General features: G+C 38.9%; 1 protein-coding gene across 3 annotated transcripts in view; it reads left to right on the top strand.

Annotated features, from left to right (window-relative positions):
• Positions 1–15,961, top strand: part of arhgef1b (Rho guanine nucleotide exchange factor (GEF) 1b) — a 62,204-nt gene that overhangs the window by 31,033 nt on the left and 15,210 nt on the right. For 2 of the 3 annotated variants that reach the window (XM_059338634.1, XM_059338633.1), the window contains 9 exons: positions 631–673; positions 764–869; positions 2,419–2,559; positions 6,145–6,174; positions 7,336–7,447; positions 7,637–7,709; positions 9,281–9,310; positions 9,726–9,926; positions 10,752–10,893. In XM_059338634.1, the coding sequence (XP_059194617.1) occupies positions 631–673; positions 764–869; positions 2,419–2,559; positions 6,145–6,174; positions 7,336–7,447; positions 7,637–7,709; positions 9,281–9,310; positions 9,726–9,926; positions 10,752–10,893 (878 nt within the window). Of the gene's footprint in view, positions 1–630; positions 674–763; positions 870–2,418; positions 2,560–5,648; positions 6,051–6,144; positions 6,175–7,335; positions 7,448–7,636; positions 7,710–9,280; positions 9,311–9,725; positions 9,927–10,751; positions 10,894–15,961 lie in introns of those variants that run through there. The other variant, XM_059338635.1, reaches the window with a different exon arrangement.

Here is a 15,961-nt window from a genome sequence, read left to right as displayed (position 1 = left end):
GTTTTTTAACGTAATGTGACATTTTTTTCTCTGAAGAGGTATTAGCATGGACTTTATCTTCACAAACATAATGTTTTAGTAACAAAGTAACAAAGATAACATAAGATAACCAGGATAACAACCGTCAAATTATAGAAATTTCCGTTTGTTTAAAATGTCTAAAAAATGACTCTCTTATACCTCTGTCCAAATGTTTATATTTAATATTTTTTCACATTCAAATTTCAGTGTCTGAATATTCTTAATAATTAAAACTTTGTTGCTGTTTATAAGTTTGTACTTGCATTATAATCCTATTATATTAATATTATATCAGTGGCATAAATTGGTCTTAAAATAACCATAATATCGCTTATCGCAATTATTTCTTGCATAGTGTATCGTACTAGAAAAATAGTCATTGTGACAAAACTAGAAAGACCTGTCTGTGAACTAAAGCCTCCAAAACGACAAAATTTATGCAATCAAAAAAGCTTTAACAATCATTACAGTAGGCTTTATTACAGTACTGTTGTATTAGGATGCTTAAATCCTCATTTATAAATGCTTTACATTTTATTTTACTGTGCATAAATTATAATGCTCTTTTTCTGTCTCTGTACCTTTTCTCTCTTTCACTCCACTATACAGATTCTCAGAGTGGCGCTACCAGCTAATGTAGGCTATGAATTGGGTAAGTTCTTTTCCTGTGGTGTATTTATCATTCTTTACCACTCTGTCACTTCTTCTCATTCACTCACTTCTCCCGCCCCCCTTCCCTCAGACCGAACCCGTCCAGATCTGGTCCATGAGGACACACAGAAGCGTTACGTTCAGGAGGTGCAGAATCTGCAGGCAGGTGAAGTGGCCAAACAGCTGGAAGATTTCAGGTAAGAATCCCCATCCTGAGCTGAACTCAGTCGGTCACATAAACTCTGATGTTTCTTTTGTAAATCCACAATATTTATCTCAGGTCTGATCACAACTCTTCGGTTTGGGACTTATATCTGACGTGTCTTGAGGGATACTGTAATGTCACTCTCTCTACTGATTATACTCTAACCTACAGAGAATAGATGTTTAAATTATTGTTATTTCTCTAAAGCTTTGCCCTGTGAAAGTTTGAAAAGGGCTCAGTAGAATTAGTTAAAGTTACAGTTTCGTTTTGTTGTCATTGGCGACACCTGTGGCGATAATTGGTAATTACAGGTTTGTTTTTTGGCTCCAGCTTTCATGTGTTTTTGAAGTTTCATCATCTGTAGTCATTGCTCTGTTTCTGTTTGTTCGCTCATGGTAACTTGCAAGACTAGCAAAGGCCAGAAAAAACAGAAGTGGCAGACCGACCTGGGTGATGGAAAACACTCACTAACTGTGCACCACTTGTGATTTTTTCCTGGGATTAGACAGACTAATACTGTAATACTGAAAATGTAAGAGCTTTCATCAGTGTGCCAAAGGCTCAGTCACTGTTGTGTTACCTCATTTGTTAGTAGATAATTACTTAACAGACATTTATTTAAATTAAAAACATCAAGATTATCACTTCAACAAGAAAGCAAGCTAAAAGTTTACTTATAATTAGTGGCAAGAATGTACATTTTTATTGTTACTTGAGGTTGAAATGTAAAGTTTCTTGACACAGAGCTAATTTAAATGTCCAATGTCAGTTTTTACATGCATTACCTGCTAACTACAAGTCAATGTTGCAACTCAACATTTTGCAATAGTTTTTAGATACATTTCCTTCCTTCATGGCAGCATTTGGCTTCAGTTCATGCCCGTCAATATGAAAAAAAATTAACTTCTGCAGATTTGGAACTTGCTGTAGATGAGTAATTAATGCCATAACCATCATTTCACAGCCTTAAATCTTCTACCCTGCATATATGCTAAACTGCTACCAGTGACTAATATTCAGACTTATTTTGGCTCCCCCACAACTTACATTTTTACATATATACATTTGTCTTTGCTCTGTGAATAGGAGGAGCGGGAACACAAGAAAAGGTCATCCTGATCTCTCCCTTTCTCACTTTTTATTCAATAGCATTTTATTCCTGTGATGTTGATGCATTGGGTAGTTTTTAACCTGAACAAAAGAACATTTTCATGGCTGTCTTGGGTATAGTTATACAGGAAAATGACCTGATATGAGCTGTGCAAAAGCAGTGCACCCAGAGCACAAATTAAAATAAACATGGCCATCACAGAGAGGATAATGAGAATTAGTGTTTTGCATGAATGAATTAGGTATTGTATTATTTGAACTGTCATGAATAACAATAGTTTATGCTTGGTAATGCACCAAGCAGCTGCTTCATCTAGATTATGTTTCCGTTCACAGAATCTGGTAAACATTCATCAATAAACTGTATTAATCCTTTGTTTTCAATATTAATCTCACCAAATTCGCGCCTCTTGTTGCCGTCTCTTGCACAGGCAGAAGAGGATGATGGGTATGACGCCCAACGAGGCTGAGCTCGTCGACGTGGAGAGCCACTATCCCACCGACCGCATCCCGATGGAGATGAAGGAGAAGTCTGTAGCTGAGAACCTGCTGGAAAAGATGTCTGAGACACAGTGAGTGTTTCTCTCTTCCACTACTTCTCACAACACCCAAAAAAGAAGCATTCAAATATTCGTTCCTTGACATCTTGGATGGACAACCAACCCAGTTAAATTACCAGTACAGAAACTGATTCTTTTACTGTTTTTTTTTTTTGGTTTTAAAAGTTGTGTGCATGAAGAAATTAGAAGAAAGGTTGACTGCGACTTCAAAGAAGCACTTTGGGTGCACTTAACAGTGATTTGAAACCAACATTAAGCTTTCTAGGAACCTTATTAAACATTCAACAGTTAAAATCGATTCACATTTGGAATCTGGGATAACATTTTTTATCTTCACCTCCAACTGGCCTCTTGAAACGCCATGTAAGGGTCATGGTATGGTCGTATTTGCTGCACTTTGAAGCTCTGTTCTACCGAAAATGGAACAAGAGGAACTACTACAGAGGAACTACAGCTCAAGCATAATTATTACACAAGTGCAGTTCCTCAAGTGTATTTTTATTCTTAAAAAGACTAATAAATGAAACCCACATATCTGCTTATACATGCATGTTCTAAAAAGAAAACTCAATTACAACTAATTTTCTCCCAACTTACATTACAGAATCACATTTCAGCCACTCTTCTTTTTAATGCGTGCGTCTCCTATCCACTGAATGTGTCACTTTCTAGATGCTCTTCATAGTTGTGTACTGCTTTCTCTGACAGGAGATATCATGCTCGAGGTACAGGAGGAAGTCTGCAGCCTCTAAGAGGAACATGATATTTCTGCAGAACAATGCTCCTGCACTTGCATTCAAGTATTCCACTGCTTGGCTCACCAGCAAAGGCTTTAAAGACAGACAAATGATGTCTTGGCCCTGTTGCTTTCCTGACGGGTTTCCACTAAAAAAAACCCTGTGCCCTCCTCGAGCATGATACCTATTGTCAGAGAAAGCAGTAAACCACTATGAAGAGCATCTAGAAAGTGACAGTGGCATAATTATTACACAAGTGCGGTTCCTCAAGGTTATTTTTATTCTTAAAAAGGCTCTGTGTTATAAATGAATCCCACATATCTGCTTATACATGCATTTTATAAGAAGAAAACTCAATTACAGTTAATTTTCTCCCAACTTACATTACAGAATCACATTATATTCACCCCAAATTTCAATGCATGCACCTCCCATCCACTGAATCTGTCACTTTCTAGATGCTCTTCATAGTTGTGTACTGCTTTCTCTGACAGTAGATGTCATGCTCGAGGAGGGCACAAAGGTTTTCAGTAGAGTTTAATTCAGGAAAGCAACGGGGCCAAGTCACCATTTGCTCGTCTTTAAAGCCTTTGCTGGCAAACCAAGCAGTGGAGTACTTGAATGGAAGTGTGAAAGCGTTGTTCTGCAGAAATATCGTGGTCCTCTTGGAGGCTGCAGACTTCCTCCTGTACCGCTGCTTTAAGAGGGCGTCTTCCTAAAACAAGCAGTTATTTTTTGAGTCCATTTCCAGACTGACTGTCTGTAAACAATTAACTGTAGATAATGCCAGCCCACTTTTGGCTATTTCAGTTGTTTTGCATCCTTAAAGGCATTTTGGTCTCTTTTTTGGCCCGTTTTATCTGCAGCAAAAAGTTGCCTTATAGTTTTTTACAGCTTTATTCCATATCCTCTCTCAATTCAACAATAATAGCACCTAAAAAAATATTCCGCACAATCAATATTAAAGTTGATCTGATTGAGAAATGGGAGTATTTGGGAGTATTTTTTTGTCCCAGATATGGACATGGCTATTAATTATGCACACACGGTACACTTAGGAGCTAAACTATGAACTAAAAGTCCCTTTTGTGCATTCCTGTTTACATTTTCCACTGCATCTGAAGACTTGTGGAAATCAGGCAAATTAGACCAATGACTGAAAAAAACATTTGGTAATTGGACAGTAGGGAAAATACTCCGGCGTCCTCTCTGTTCCCTGCTGTTTTACCTTTCAAGCTGAAAATATGATTGGTCTGTGAGATAAAGAAGATGGAACAGCAGCATGTGTGGATCTGTTGCCTCTAAAGTTGGCATTCAACTTTCCCTAAAGCCCTCTAGTAGGTATATTCAACACAGCCAATGTGCACACAACCAATCTAGTGCAAGGCATACAGAGACAAATCCAGCAGGAGATGGAGAAAATCAAGCTCGCCGGGCCAGAGAGCCGGAGAGAGAACCGTGATTGGAAGAGAGCACAATAGAGCAAGAAGGAAATGAAGAGAGGAAAAGATGGAGTCAGCAGTGCCACGCTGGCAGGAAGGCTCTCCCTTGGCATTTTGCCAACAGGAGGGAGGGGTGTTGGTGTTGGTGGGGGGGTTACACAGCGGAAGAAGAAGGGGGAGAAAAAAGGCCAGAGGGTTATCGATGCTGGACAGCTCCTGCCCTGCACACGGTTAAAGAAAGAAAGCAAGAGATCTGGGGGAAAGTTAATCTATCCTTGACCCCGTGGCAGACTACAATGTGTTATCCTCCACAAGAAGTGAGTCAGACAGAGAGGGAGAGGAGGCCAGCGAGAGGGCAGAACACTGTCTAACTTCATCTTGTCAGAACAGAGAAAAAAAAGAACAACATAAATGAAGGGAGATGCACTGTGCACGAGCAGCACTCGTCCTGTGGATATAACCACGCTGTCAGTAGAGGAGACACAAAAAGCCTGCAAAGTCTCTGTCAAAGACATGATAATTCAGCTTTTGACTCACTCAGTTACTATCACACAGTTAGCTCTCTGTCAACAATGCACAAACGGTTCATTCAGTTTCACTCTATTCATTCCTCCTGACAATCATCTCTCTATTACCCTCACACTTCTCCCACACTCTTGCACCCACTGACCCCCTCACCATTCAATCCCCCCCCCCCTCATCCGACCACAACACAGCGACCTCGCCCCGGCTCTTTCTCATTGGCCTCTGTGGTGCTGAGACTGAGCGAATCAGACCATTTGATTGGATTATGCAGGGAAATCCCGGGGAAACCCCTCCCACCCTTTATGTTCACAGCAAAACATGAGTATCCAATTTCCCCAGTCTTGCCTGCCTGTTGCATCAGACAAAAACACGGTTAAATAGACATTTCCGCTGTGCTGGATCATTTCTGACATTGGATTGCAGACAGCGTAGCGGAGAGACAAACCACAGCAGATAAAGTTTTAGACAGTCTGGAGACAATAGTTTGATTCATTTGCAGATCTTCAAGAAAAGCGCAAATTGATTTTTTTTATAGTTAGAGCAGAGAGAGGTGCAGCTTTTGATGCATCCTTTCCTTTTTTCCTGTTCTTTTTGATCATTTTTTTTTGTTTGTTTTTTTCTTCTTTTTTTGTGCAAATTTTAGAATATGTTCAATAGCTTCTGCTCTGAACACAATAACACAACAATCAGCTTTGAGTTGGATCAAGAAAAGATCAGTAGATTTAGATTCCACCGGCCCAAAACACAGTTAATAATCAGTCGGGCAAGAGAAAGGAAAAATGCTACTTAAAAAGAAGAGGTGAGCTTGATGCTGCATGATGAGTGAGTCTGTTTTTGCTTTCATCCCTTTGCAACAATAACATCACTGACACACCTCTCATCTTTTCTTTCAGACCCACAATTGTCTCGGACGAGGAAAAATGGTGAGTTAAGTACATTTTTTTAACAAAGTTAGAGTGTAAGAGTGTTCTGTTTGAGCGGCTATTGGTGCACATGTCGCTGATTTGAACTCTGCATGCTTCTTCCAAGCCTGGGTGTGGTCAAACCACAAGATTTTTACATACTGGTTAAAGTGCACCAAACACTAAAACATGTACACTGTGCTTCTGTAAAAGCTGTGACACCGTGTAAAAGGTTATAAAAACAGAATGCAATTATTTTGAAATCCTTTGCAACCGACATCCAATTGAATATAGTCCAAAGGTAAAATATCTAACGCTCAAACTGGTAACTTTATTTTGTAAATATGCTGTATACACAGACTGAATGATGCATTCTGCATTTATTCATATTTTACACAATATATCACAACTTTTTTGGAATCCGGGTTGTATTTCAGTTGAGTTTTCTATAGAAAAAGTTCTGTCTGCATGTTCATTTCTTTGTTCTTTGTTTCAAAAAATTGTCACTGTGCATCCATAAAAGTATCTACAATGCATTCTTAAAATTGTATTTAATGTGTTGCACGTACAGTAAATTATTGAACCATATCATACACTTCTTAGGGTTTTTTAAATGCTGTTCTCTCAAAGGTTCTGGTCCGTTGTGGTCAAAGTTCTTTATGCTGCAGTCTTTCAGACAGCATTCTCTTTAAAAACTGAAACACTTGTGCTTTTGTTGCGTGCACATCCCCACAGGCTCCTCCCTGAGGGGTTTTCTTTTCTACCAACTCCTCTAATTTCGCTCAACTCCTCCTTTTGTCTTTTTGTGTCATATTTCTCTCTCCTCCTCACTCTTTTCAACTCCTCCTCCTCCTCCCTCTCTGGACATCTTCAACTCTCCGCCTCCCTCTTCCAATCTCCCTGCATCTCCCCATCCTCATTTTCATCCCCACACTCTTCCCTCATTTGCACCGTCCATTTTGTGCAAGTCTCTCTGCAGAACCATCAGTGACACCAGAGATTTAGCAAATAAGCTTTATTGCAGCCTTTAATGGGAAATACACTCAGAGAATATGCATCTAAAAAAAGTTTTATAATATTAAAATAAAAAATCTTGCAAAACAGAACATTAACAAATAAGTATTAACAAAAAACAGAATGAGATATTATTAATTAATTGATTCTTGCTGACTTTTTCCGTAGCCAATCCATCTTTTCCGCGGTGGCCTTCTACATGAAGCACCTGGGGGTAAAAACCAGAGCGGTTGACAGCAAGAAGTCCAGAGGAGGTTTCTTCAGGAGACAGCTGGTAAAGGTAAGCTACCATCAACTATGTAGAAGAATAGCATCCCCACCGTGTTCAGGAAACAAATAAATCAGTAATTAGACAGGTCACTGCGTCCTCATAAAACCTTTAAGGGAGGAGAATACAAATGCTTCTCCACAGATTGAATTCTTCTTAATTTGACCTTCTTTCTTGCCTCCCACTGTGTTGTCTTTCCAGAAGAAGGAAGAATCTACAAAGGGCAAGCCCAGGGGGGTGTTTCCTGGCATCCCCAGCTGGATTGCTGGCAACAGTATGTATCTGCTTTTTTGTATCTTAGAAAACATTACATAAGTACGGTGGCCCTGAGAGCTCACAGCGCTGCAACTTAAGAAAACACATGCAAATCCACAAAACGCAAGCAAATTGAGGAAACATCTTCATCAATTTGACCACACAAGTGCAGCATTTAGAAAACATGCTGCAAAGACCACAACACAACAGAAGTGTTTCCAGAGGACACTTAAAAGTGATGCACATGTCTGGACACGATTGTGATATTATCACGTTATTTCAAGATAATGATCATTTTTATAACGATCATAGCATGCTAACGCTAGTGGCTGATCGATAGCATGCTAACGTAAGCGACGATCGATAGCGTGCTAGCGTTTGCGGGCTAGCATGAAAATATCATTATTATGTAATAACGTGATAATAAGGCGTGTGCGTCACTTTTAAGTGTCCTCTGGAAACACTTCTGTTGTGTTGTGGTATTTGCAGCGCGTTTTCTAAATGCTGCGCTTGTGTTGTCAAATTGATGAAGATGTTTTCTCAATTTGCTTGTGTTTAGTGTATTTGCATGTGTTTTCTTAAGTGTCAGCGCTGTGAGCTCTCAGGGCCACCGTACATAAGCCCTATCATACTCTTATTTCTTTATATCTAGTATTTAATATCTCACTGTTTGTAAAATATATTTGAAAGTATTTATTAATTTACACAATATACAGTAGTGTGCAAAGGTTTTCAGTTGGTGTGGAAAAAATACTGTAAAATAAGAGTGCTTTCAAAAATAGAAATGTTAATCCTTTTTATCAATTAACAAAATGCAATGTGAGTTTTGCACAGTACTGTATACAGGTGCATCTCAATAAATTAGAATGTCATATAAAAAAAATGTCAGTAATGCAATTCAAAAAATTGGAAATAACACATTATATAGATCCATTATACACAAATGAAACATTTCATGTCTTAATTTATTTAATTTCTTCTAATTATAATGATTATGGCTTACATTAATTGAAGACCTAAAATTCAGTGTCTCAAAAAATGTTTGATATTACAAAAGACCAATTTTAAAAAGTATGTTTAATATGGAAATCTTGGCCTCTGAAAAGTATGTCCATCTACAGTCATGGAAAAAAGTATTAGACCACACTTGTTTTCTTCAGTTTCTTGTTGATTTTAATGCCTGGTACAAAGGTACATTTGTTTGGACAAATATAATGATAACAACAAATATAATGATAACAACAAAAACAGCTCATAAGAGTTTAATTTAAGAGCTGTTATCTAGACATTTTCCGTGGTTTTCTTGATAATAACCAAAATCATTATTAAAAAAACATGGGAAATGACTAGATATCATTAGATAATTAGATATTTTTTTCCATGACTGTATATGCACTCAATACTTGGGTGGAGCTATTTGACTTGAAATACTGGAAATTGACTTTTCTATGACATTCTAATGTATTTAGATGCACCTGTACATATTCATTATCTATCAGAGTGACATTTAAAAGAACTATATGTGATATATGTAAATATGGATGCTCTGGTTATGAGAACATGTTGTCCTGCCCTTCTTTCCCTTTACAGCCGATGTCAAACCTAAAACGGAGGCTGAAGGTACTAGTCGCCCAGAGTTCCCTCCTCCCTCCCTCCCTTTAAAATCTGTAGAATGGTCACATCCCTACTAATCAACCCATCAGCATGTCTGCATGTCCCAAATCAAACTGGGCGGGGATGTGGGTGGAGCATTGTGTGGTTGATTCTGTGTTCCAGGGTGGTTGTTTTGTAGTATTAGTCGTACTGTATATTTTGTAATCACCACAAACATTTATCTCGTCCGCAGGGTTGTGGGTGTTATTGTGCACCGAACTAACCCTCTCATTTATAACAGAGGCCCTGATTGCACTATACTCATCCTGTCTGTCTGTCTCACAAAGTCTCTGTGTCTTTTTCACTGGCTGAAGTGCTCCTGGGTCTTGTTTTGTCTGTAGTTCGCCACGGTTAAACTTGTCGCTCTCCTCCCTCTCTTCAGCGGAAAAGGAGAAAGTGAATCCAGAGCGTAAGGGTCCAGCTCCCGGCAGAGGCTCTCTGACGGACCCCGCAGCCCCTTCCCTCCCCAGCAGGAAGCCTTGTTCCACCGGAAGCCCCTCCTCCCTGCCTGGGTTAGACATCAGTGATTCGTTGGGCAACAACATCAGCACCACCAGCATCCCCGACTCTTCACACACTGATGGTAAGCCTTTGACTTCTTCAGTGTGTAATTATAATCTGTTGAATAAAACACGACTACAGCTGTCCACATGGCTCTGTGAGGCTGTGGTTAATCACAGGTACAGTGGCCTTGAGAGCTCCACACACTGAAAATTGAGAAAACACCTGCATATAAAGAGAACACAAGCAAGTCAAGAAACTGTTTTTTTTAATTCATCTGATAAAAGTCAAAGCAATTTAATAAAAACAAAGGTGCGCATTTCATTTCTTTTTTTCTTAAATGAACATTACAGTTAGTGTCTGCATTGTCTCTGCTTAAATAGTCACTTATTTTAATTGAAAAAACAGTTATCAACTAAATAAATGTTCAAAGCATATCAAAAAAACAATTTTTTTAATAAGAAAAATTGGTTGTAAGGGAGTAAAATAATTTTTAAACTTACATAAATAGGATAAAAATTAAATATAAAAATGTAAAAATTAAATTTAAAAATTAAAATTAACACTGTTATTGTAGTAGTCTTCCCAGTTGTTGGCTCAGTGAAACACTATCATAATTAAAAGATCAGCCTCATGAGCGCAGGCATCAGCCACTCATCTCAAAAGGACAGTAACTTGCAGGACGGAGAGATTCAAAAGATCCTTCGCTCCTACAGCAAACAGGCTGTCTAATTCTGCCTGTTGCATGAGTACCTCAAAATTGGACTTTAGTAAAGTACTTGAGTAAATTTACTTTGTTACATTCCACCACTGTATAAAAGCACCAACTAACTTTCATTCAGCAGAAAAAAAAATGCAACCAATAACCCCTTAATTTGTCTTCACACCTCCTTTTCTAATCTCCCAGGTCTCTTAAGCAACCGCTTGGAGCCTCCGACCCAGTCAGACGGGGGTGATGTGTCCCCTGTGGGGCTGGGAGGAGCACTGACCATCGGAGAGCCTCTCTCACCCCTGGACACTCCCACAGAAGAAAGTGTGGAGAAAGAAAGGTGAGGAGGAGGGAGACAGTATTTAAAAAAGCATCCAGGGAGTGAGATTCTAGCTGCAGTGTAGTGGCTCAGTAATAAAAAACTACATGATAAGAGCTTGTAATCAGATTATAGTCAGACTGTATGGGGGGGTTTAAAGGCAGTATAGATTTAATGAGCAGGGGGAAGGGGGACGTGACTCATGTGTGAAGTGCTCCGGCTGAGGGAGCGTGGTAAGACTCCCCCAGCAGTCTGTCCCTGCTGTGTGCAAGCTTTTGTCCCGCTGCCTGTTGCTCGCTAGCTAACAGAGCCTGCAGGTTTGAGAAGGAGCCTCACCAGGTGAACCCGGACCCAGTCTTCCCTTCCAGCCCTTTGCCTTCCCTCTCCTTCATTCCCTCTTTCTCTTACCGTGGCACATGTGCTCTCTTCCTAATATCACTCTGTTCCATTCGTGTTCTTCCGTGTGCATCTCCTCATCTTGACATCAGAGCTTCATTGCAGTTTATGTTGCATATAGGCATTGTTTGTGCAGTTCTGGCTCTTGTGTTGTTTTACTGGATTCAGGTACTTGTGGTCAATGCACTGGTGATTTCTTCTCGCCGGAGACATTTGTAATTGTTACGGTTATATGGGACTTATTATAGAAAAGGCTTTTTTTTCTGCTGCCACTTTCTACCCAGTTATTGTATTGTAAAGCGTCCTAGAGTTTCTTGAAAGGCGCTCTATACATTTCATTATTATTTTATTAACTGGTTTTGCATTTAAGTTAGACACATTACCATATACAGTCATGGAAAAAATTATTAGACCAGCCTTGTTTTCTTCAGTTTATTGTTCATTTTAATGCCTGGTACAACTAAAGGTACATTTATTTGGACACATATAATGATAACAACAAACATAGCTCATAAGAGTTTAATTTAAGAGCTGATATCTAGCCATTGTCCATGGTTTTCTTGAAAATGATTTTGGTTATTATCAAGAAAACCATGGAAAATAGCTAGATATCTATCTATCTTGTCTAAAGTTTGTCTAAAGGCATTGACTGTATTTAGAATGGACAACACATCTCTACTTCGTCCCACTGTATGAAAGTGAAGCCAAAATATCCCAAATAAGGGCGCTGACATCTTGCACATTTGGAGCCAGAGTCTGTGCAAATGTGATTAGCTGGTCTTGAAGGCAGTATCCAGGTCCTGCCCATTAATCCACCCGACCAATCACAAGTCAATCCCAGCTCTCAATCATGGCGTTTCACCACCATTTTATAGAATCAAACTGATTAAACCAAAAACAAAGACTTGCAGAAACGTCAAAGTGATACATCAACTGACAAAAACCATCTTTGGGAAAATTGTACTTTTTTTTTTTTTTTAAAGATCTTTTTAATTGTATTTTTATTTGGAAAAGGCAATGTAACACAAATCATTTCAATGATTATCAAATTAACCAATTTTCCAGTTTTTCCCATATATGTATACAAGTGTATGCATAAGGAAGCAAACAACTCAGATCTCAGGAATTATTTCAGTCCACAATCTTCACTTCTCAGAATAAGTGTTAATTCTACATGTATGGGTTTGATATTTTTACACATCTATATAAATACCACATACCAACATACTTATTATCCTAATCCAGCTTTTGTTCTGACCTTTTAACATATGCCGTCCCACATATGAAGTACTTTACTATCACTACTTAACAGTTGAACCAAGGGATCATCAGCGTTATAAAGTCAATCCATTCATCCCAAATTTGGTAGAATTTATCTTTTTGGAGCGCCAAAGAAAAGGTTAGTTTTTCCATTTTAAATATCTCCAAAATTATTCTGTACCAATCTTTGAAAAATGTATTTCATGTGTGATTTTTTATGAACTAACACAATGGGGGTGGGGTTTATGACCTATAATGCAGCCAGCCACCAGGGGGCGATCCAGCTGCTTGGCCATAAATTGAACTGTCAGGTTGTCCATCTTTATGTACAGTCTCTGGTCTAAAAATCAAGTCAAGATTGGACTCTTAGTCTCCAGAAAAGTTTTAGGATCACTGTGCTGCTATTTAGCCAACAGTCAAAAGTGGACAAGAAGTTTAGTTTTACATTTGAGTCTTTGTCGCTCGCCCCATGTGCTTTCCAAGGTGTCTTCGTCTGTCGTGGCCAGGGCCCGTCCTTCGTCCTGCTTATCTCCACAGTGTGTGCGGTTTCATGTTGTGCAGCCAAGGGCTTTGGCGTCTTACCTGGCATGCTACCTTGACAGCGGTTAAAGCCAGTTTAGTATATATCATGTTGGGGGTGTGCATATGCATGTTGTGGTTGCTACTGTGGCTAATAGTTGCTCAAAGGCGGGTGTGTAACGATGTGGTGTCCCGTGTTTTTGCAGAAGGAGGACAAGGTGGGTGTCAGCGCCTTGACTGAGTCACGGACATGCTTCAGGCCTTATACTGATCCACAACATGCAAACTGCACACACACACACACATGCATACACACCTCACACTGAGCCCTGCACTCCTGATACACAATACTACACAGCTAAGTATCATGAACCTGCGTGTGAAGGAGGCTTGATTGTTGAGATCGGTTGGATTATTTGTAGTGGATGTGAATGCACGTTGTGTCGATTTGGAGAACTGTTGACATTAATGACCAGTAAAATTGAATAACTGAAAACACCTGGTGCAGACATTATGTAGAAGAAATGCATGGCTACGTTCTTAACATAGCGTTGTATACTGGCTCTCAGTAACTCATTAGGAAATGCAGAAATGGTATTGAAGTGCTGCCATGTTTACTGTATATGAAGCATACTCTATATTTTATAGTCTAACCAGTATATGCATGTTATAAGTCATGCATGTTCACTTGTCACTCATTTTCTCTATCTTTTGTTGATGTGATTTTTTTTCCTTTTTCTCTTTTTGTGTAACTCTTCCACTACTGTGACTTAAATCATTTTACCTGCCTAATTAACTCAACGTCTATGCATGATGACTGCATATGACTTTCAAACTTACTGTCCTTCCCTTCAAGAACATTTCTCCTTGTTATTTTCACATTTTTCCTTGTCCTCTCTGTGTCCTCTTTTCCTTTTTTACTCATCCATCTGTCCTATCTTGCACCTTTTTTCTATTCCTGATTCCTCCTTCCCTCAATCCTTCCCTCAATCCTGTCCTCATCCCTTCCTCCATCCTCTCCCACCTTCCCTCCCTGCAATAGGAAAGTGGGGCGCAGTGAGAGTGCCCGTGTGGACCGGCACTCCTCTCGGCGCCGTGGCTCTTCCCGGGCCAAACAGTCTCGCTCCCGTAGTGACGTGGACCTCCAGCCGCCTTCTACCACAACAACAACAACACCAACAGCAACAACACCTGCCCCGCTCACCCCCCAGCACCTCCATCCGTAAGATGGACAAACCCCCCCTCTTAATGCCGCTCCGATGGGAGAGGTGCACAGCAGGGACAGACAGACAGATTGACAGATGAAACAGGATGAGTTCAGCCAATCAGAAAGCAGCTAAATAATTAGCAATAATTACAATATGAATGGGTCAAAGCCACCGGGCTCATTTAGAACTATTAGGTAGGTCACTCTGAAGGGAAATCTAAATTAATCTTTGTGTAAGCAAATTGTATTTAAAGGGCCACTGCCTCATTTAGAGACAAACAAAATGAATCAATGTGACTGACGGGTTTACTGACTCATTATTCACTGTCAGACGGATCTGTCGAACTGTGCTGTGACGGACAGGGAGTAACACTTAAACACACTCTTATTTCCAGGGAAAGGTCAAACATTTAGCTCTTTAGGTGAATGATTTATTGAGTGAGGTCAGTGTTGACTAATGGGGTAAGCATTAGGTACCAGCAGTGGTGGAAGAAGTATTTAAACCTTTTACTTAAGTAAAAGTACTAATACCATACTGTTAAATTACTCCACTACAAGTAAAATTCCTGTATTCAAAACTTACTTAAGTACAAAAGTATCAGTTTCAAAATGTACTTAAAGTATCAAAAGTTAGAGCACTCGTTATGCAGAATGGCCCCACTCAGGCTTTTGTATATTCCAAATATAATGTTGGATTATTATTATTGATGCATTTATGTAAGCAGCATTTTACTTTAATCACTTTAAGTGTATCATGTTTTTTTATGTTAAATCTGAACCTGAAAAGTAACTAAAGCTGTCAGCTAAATGTAGTGGAGTAAAAAGTACAATACTTGCCTCAAAATGTAGTGAAGTAGAAGTATAAAGTTACATAAATTGGAAATATTAAATAAAGTACAAGTACCTCTAAATGATACTTAAGCACAGTACTTGAGTAAATGTACTTAGTTACTTCCCACCACTGGGTACCAGCCCCCTTACTAAGGATGACTTTATTAGCTGTTAGTCAACTCTATTTCCACAAAACGCTCAGTTGTTCTTTGTCAGCTCTCTGTGGGGAACGTCTTGAAACCGTGAAATATCTTGATTCCAACGGAGGTCAAGTTCAATACATTTCTCTTGTTTGTAATCCTTACAATGACAGCTACTGTCATCATGGAGGCTCAGTGCAGAGCAGCTTTCTGCAGATAAAGCCCAAGAGTGTTCTAACAACAAGGCAAAAAAGAAGAAATGTAAAGAGGGAAAAGTAATCGCTAAAAACTGTAGTGATATAGAATAAAGTTGATTCATTAATACGAAAATAAGTCCATCATGTGATGGTTACTGGGCAACAGAAAGCCCTAAAGCTTTTATACTTTCCCACTTTTATAATAGCTTTCACTTTTTAAGCTCTTTAGTTGAACATAAATACTGTATAACAACAACAGTACCTTTTTAAGCTCCATAGGGTACACAATTAAATAAAAAAATATATTAAATAAAGATATGAAATGGCTGAGGCAGGTGGCAGGTATAGGCCTATGAAATAAAATAGGACAGTCCTTTTCTGAAATAAATATATTTATGAGAAAAGAATAACAAAAATGACAAAATAACTAAACATGACAATCCCTAGTAAGGGCAGCATTTATATATAAAAATAGAAGGAAAAAAAACGTATTTAACTTAACTATATCGATATAGTTTATTCATTTGTTTGTATACAAC

The sequence above is a fragment of the Centropristis striata genome, chromosome 8, assembly GCF_030273125.1.
Source record: "Centropristis striata isolate RG_2023a ecotype Rhode Island chromosome 8, C.striata_1.0, whole genome shotgun sequence".
In the NCBI taxonomy this organism is placed as follows: domain Eukaryota; kingdom Metazoa; phylum Chordata; class Actinopteri; order Perciformes; family Serranidae; genus Centropristis; species Centropristis striata.
This window is presented reverse-complemented; position numbering and strand designations above follow the sequence as displayed.